The 5162-nt window shown below is 36.5% G+C and overlaps 1 protein-coding gene across 2 annotated transcripts in view; it reads right to left on the minus strand.

Moving 5' to 3' along the window:
- Nucleotides 1-5162, minus strand: part of MTO1 (mitochondrial tRNA translation optimization 1) — a 33228-nt gene that overhangs the window by 26631 nt on the left and 1435 nt on the right. For both annotated transcript variants that reach the window (XM_077770330.1, XM_077770340.1), the window contains exons 2-3: nt 2375-2574; nt 2177-2294 (exon numbers count right to left, since the gene is read on the minus strand). In XM_077770330.1, the coding sequence (XP_077626456.1) occupies nt 2177-2294; nt 2375-2574 (318 nt within the window). The remainder of the gene's footprint in view (nt 1-2176; nt 2295-2374; nt 2575-5162) is intronic.

Here is a 5162-nt window from a genome sequence, read left to right on the forward strand (position 1 = left end):
AAAAAAATTTTTTTAAATAATAAATAAAATAAACAAATAAATAAAATAAAAATTCATTACAATGATTTGGAGAATAAATTCAAGGAAGTATTCTAAGAAAGTATGTCAAATGACAAAAAAATGAAAATAGAAGCCCAGAACACCAATCCAGAAAGAGACAGGAGTTACAGGGAAAAAACATGAAGAAATAATAGAAGAAAATACACAGATCAAGGACAGATTTCTAAATTAAAAGGGAATGCCTAGTATTTCACCACAATGAATGAACAAAGACCAGACTAAGGTCCATTATTTTAAAATTTCAGGACACCAGAGACAAATATAAGATCCTAGATGCTTTTAGAAAGGAAAAAAAACCTTTCATATACAAAAATATTTAAATATGTATGCATTGAGTTTGTTTTTTTTTTCTAAGATTTTATTTTTAAGCAATCTCTAGACCCAGTGTGGGTCTTACACTCAGAACCCCAAGATCAAGATTTACATGCTCACTAACTGAGCCAGGCAGGCATCTCAAATATGCATTGTACTTTTTAATAGCAAACCTGGAAGCTAGAAGATAATGGAACAAGACTCTCGAAAGTCTCAGAAAAAAAAAAATTAACTAAAATTATATTCTTAGACAAATTAAGAGTCAAGACTAAGGGGAGACATTTTCAGATGTGTTTAAACTCAAAAAAATCTACCTTCCTTGCATCTTTTCTTAGGAAGCTACTGGAAGCTTCAGAAAAATGCTTCTCCAGAAAAATGAGGCAATGAGAAAGACTGAAGTCCCGAGAAACATGGGATGATGTAATACAGCAAAGTAGTAAAAAGAAGGTTCAAATGACATCTGTGCAGAAGGCCTAGAGAGCAACTGCCCTGATTATAGCAGAGGGTTGTAGGGGGCTGGGGAAGTTGATGTCTCTGGGAGGGAAGTAGCAAAGAAAAAACAGAATAGACAGATCACTTGACTACTGAAATAATGAGTTTTTTCCCTAATGAGAAAGCTGAACAAGTACACAAGTAAAATAAGCAAATAAAAACTAAAGCAAATATTAACCCAAAGCAAAGACGTATATAAAGGAAAGTGTATATAATACACTACTGAGATCTCAGTGAACAATATTTAAAAAATCATAATATAAATATACTATCAACTAAAATGTATGGCATAACTACATTAGAAGGATAGAGGGAAGGAAAATAGGGGATTAAAAAGAACTACTATAAAAAAGTTAATAGATAACATCTAATACTGCTAATTTAGGTAGTACAAATATAAGTATATTATTTAGTAATATGTAAGTATATAGCAGAAATGAAACTGAAGTGGCTAATCTGTAAAGGGAGTTAATCATAGAGATAATTGTTTTTCTATACAAACTTTGTTTTTGTTTTTTGTTTTTTCATACAAACTTTTAAATTCAATTTGATTTTTGTTAAAAATTATGTGCATGTATTATTTTGATTAAAAATTAATTTAGAACTCCTGGGGACCCTGGGTGGCTCTGTTGGTTCAGCATCCAACTTTGGCTCAGGACATGATCTCATGGCTTGTGGGTTCGAGTTCCACGTCTGGCTCTGTGCTGACAGCTCAGAGCCTGGAGCCTGCTTCAGATTCTGTGTCTCCCTTTCTCTCTGCCCCTCCCCCATTCACACTGTCTCTCTCCCTCTCAAAACTAAATAAACATTAAAATATATTTAAATATATATATAACTTCTTTAAATAAAAAACATAAACATAATAACATTGTCAAATACAAATAAAAAAAACAAAGTCAGAAGTAGGAAAAATAGAGGTACTTGGCTGGCTCAGTTGATAGAACATATGGCCCTTGTTCTTGAGGCTGTGAGTTCGAGCCCCGTGTTGGATGTAGGGATTACTTAAAAATAAAATCTTTAAAAAGAAAAAAAAAGAACTAGGAAAAATAAAAATTACAACAGAAGGATGAGGAGAAAAACACATGTATGTAGGCTATAGAGTCTTACTAGGATGGTATAAATGAGCCCAGAGTTTGACTAAGCTTCATGAAGGTCAAGATGAAAGGAGGAATATAATTTTTTATACAGTTTTCCTCATCCATGAAAATATAATAATTTCCTAGAATAAGCAAAACATCTCCATGTTCTGCTCTAAAATTTTTTTTTCACATGGAGTTTAACACTGTTATTATCATCTATAACCAGTACAAACCTAAAACCACACCACTGACACGGCATTTCCCAGTGTGCTCAGGCTCTGGTTCTGTAAGAATAAGATCTTCTACAGCTCCCTCCTGAACAGTAAGCAGTGGTGTATTTAGAATTTCTTTCTGTCAAAAGAGAACGCAAGTTGAAACATAACAGTTAAATAATCACTACAGTCTCTCCTGTTTTGATGCCCCATTCTTACCTGCATGTTCTGCTTATAGAGTTTCCTATCAATCTGAGCTCTCAGACCCCAAACAGCTGGTCCCTTACGCCGGTTTAATACTTTGTAATGGACACCAGACTGGTCACAGATTCGAGAACACAGGCCATCCAAGGCATCAACTTCCCTCATTAAGTGCCCTTTGCCAATGCCACCAAAGGAAGGATTACAGGACATCTGACCTAAAGAAAACAGGCAAAATAAATATATACACATTTGCACATAGTGAATTTAATAGGGAAATGTCTGTACAAGTGACTAGAATCAGCTCATATGATAGATTAAAAAAACAACAACCCTGAAACAAACACTAGAAAGGAACTTAGAAAGTCCCAATGGGATGCAAGAGTTATTCAGGACATTTTGGAAGACAAACCATTGACTGTACTTTCTTTTAAATCTTTTCCTTGACATATTTTTATTGGTTCATTAGCTTGCCTTTTCCTTTAAAATGTGGTTTTGACATGAGAGACTCTTGAATGCTGAGAACAAACTGAGGACTGATGGGTATGAGGAGGAAGGGAAGGGGGTAATGGGCATGGAGGAGGGCACTTGTGGGGATGAGCACTGGGTGTTATGTGGAAACCAACTTGACAATAAACTATTTTAAAAAAATAAAAAAATAAAATGTGGTTTTGAAATCCTCACTTCATGAAACCTTCCCAAATCAAGCATACTTTTAAGAAGTCCCTTAGCACTAATTCCCTGTTATAATGAATTATGTCTTCCATAAATGCCATCTGTTGTTTCCTTTTTGCTTATTTTGCAAAATAATTAAATTATATCAGCTTCCTGAAAGTAGAAACCATACTTTATATCTTCCCTTTAAATTCCCCCAGTCTGATTTGGAAGTCTAAACTCATGCGGTTCCCTCAAAGGTTTTTAAGGGAGGTGGAGGGGTAGGAAATCTATGTCAACATCTGTCGGTCTACTGCAGCCACCTCTAAGCTCTCTGCAAGTTTTTATAGTCTCCATAAGCAGGCTGAATAGTGCTGTGATTAAGAGTATGGGTCAGGAGTGAGTGAAAGGGATCTGGCTCAGTTCCTAGATCTACCACTTATAAGCTCTGTCATTTTGGCAGGTTATCTAATTTTCTCTACCTCAGTTTCCCTCCTGTAAAAACAGGGATGATAACTACAGTAGATTATGTCCCCCCTTCCTTTGATTCACAATTTTATTTCACTAAACGGTATGAGCATAAGCTCAGGGAGTGTGATCTAAACTCAGTAGAAATGAATCTTTAACAATCTAAGTAATCCTGTTTCTACTTGCCAGTGTCTGTGTTAGGAGTGGGAAATAAGTCATGAGGGGTGAACTATTGGGAATGAAGTCTCTAGAAATGGGATTTATTTTCCTCTTTAAAGAGATACAGGAGGGATGCCTGGGTGGTTAAGTCAGTTAAGTGATCGACTTTGGCCCAGGTCCTGATCTCACAGTTCATGAGTTTGGGACAGCTCGGAGCCTGGAGCCTGCTTTGGATTCTGTGTCTCTGTCTCTGCCCCTCTCCTACTCGCATTCTCTAAATCTCTCAGAAATGGATAAACATTTAAAAAAAATTTTTTTTAATTAAAAAAAAAAAATGAAATACAGGAGTGGGGGTGTGTGCTTGGGTGACTCAGCTGGTTGAGTGCCCTGCTCTTGATTTTGGCTCAGGTCATGATTCCAGGGATGTGGGATCAAGCCCCACGATGGGCTCCACACTGAGTGTGGAGTCTGCTTAGGATTCTGTCTCTCTCTCCCTCTGCCTCTCTCCCCAGCTCACACTCTCTAAAATAAAAAAAGGGGTGCTTGGGTGGCTCAGTCGGGTAAGCGTCTGACTTTGGCTCAGGTCATGATCTCACGGTTTGTGGGTTTGAGCCCTTCGTCAGGCTCTGTGCTGACAGCTCAGAGCCTGGAGCCTGCTTTGGATTCTGTGTCTCCCTCTCTCTCTGTTTTTCCTCCGCTGGAACTCTCTCTCACTCTCAAAAATAAATAAAGATTAAAAAAAAAAAAGAATAAAGAGATGCACAAGACTTTTCCATTGTGAAATGCAAAAATAGTTTTCTAAAAAGTATTATTTTCCAGGTTAGTAGAAAATAAAAGACTTTCTGCCTCTAACTTCATTCTTGGCAGATGATATGACTAAATCACAACACGACAATTCTTGTATTCTCCCTTCTTAGATCAGTTGAAGCTTCTAGTCAAAGCTATCTTTCTGAGGCCAAGTAGAAATATTTAAGATGCTCCACTATATTAAATTAAATCTTAAAAATGAGATTTTGATTTAAAAACAGATTTGTCATCTACTAAGCTCATCTATAAGAATTATTATCCCTGAAATATATTTATTTAAAAAGAAAAGAGATTATACTGTGTTGGTAAAATAATATGAATATGGGTTTGGATAAGAATCTCTTTATCCCTCACAGAACTACATTACTTATATTTAATGGTCATCTTAGTTCAGTAATACTTTCAATTAGAGTTTTGAATTATTATTGAAAGGCAGTATCATCTTTATTTTTAAAAAACGTAAACAACACTGAAATGTATAATAAGTAAAGTGTAATCTTCTGGGTAATCTATCAACTCTCTTTAAAAGAGTCACTGTTGGGCGCCTGGGTGGCTCAGTTGGTTAAGCAACCGTCTTCTGCTCAGGTCATGATCTCATGGTTCGTGGGTTCGAGCCCCATATGGGCTCTGTGCTGACAGCTAGCTCAGAGCCTGGAGCCTGTTTTGGATTCTTTATCTCCCTCTCTCTGACCCGCCCCTGCTTGGGCTGCCTCTCTCT

This window comes from Crocuta crocuta, unplaced genomic scaffold (genome assembly GCF_008692635.1).
Source record: "Crocuta crocuta isolate KB4526 unplaced genomic scaffold, BGI_CrCroc_1.0 scaffold270, whole genome shotgun sequence".
NCBI classification, from domain to species: Eukaryota; Metazoa; Chordata; class Mammalia; order Carnivora; family Hyaenidae; genus Crocuta; species Crocuta crocuta.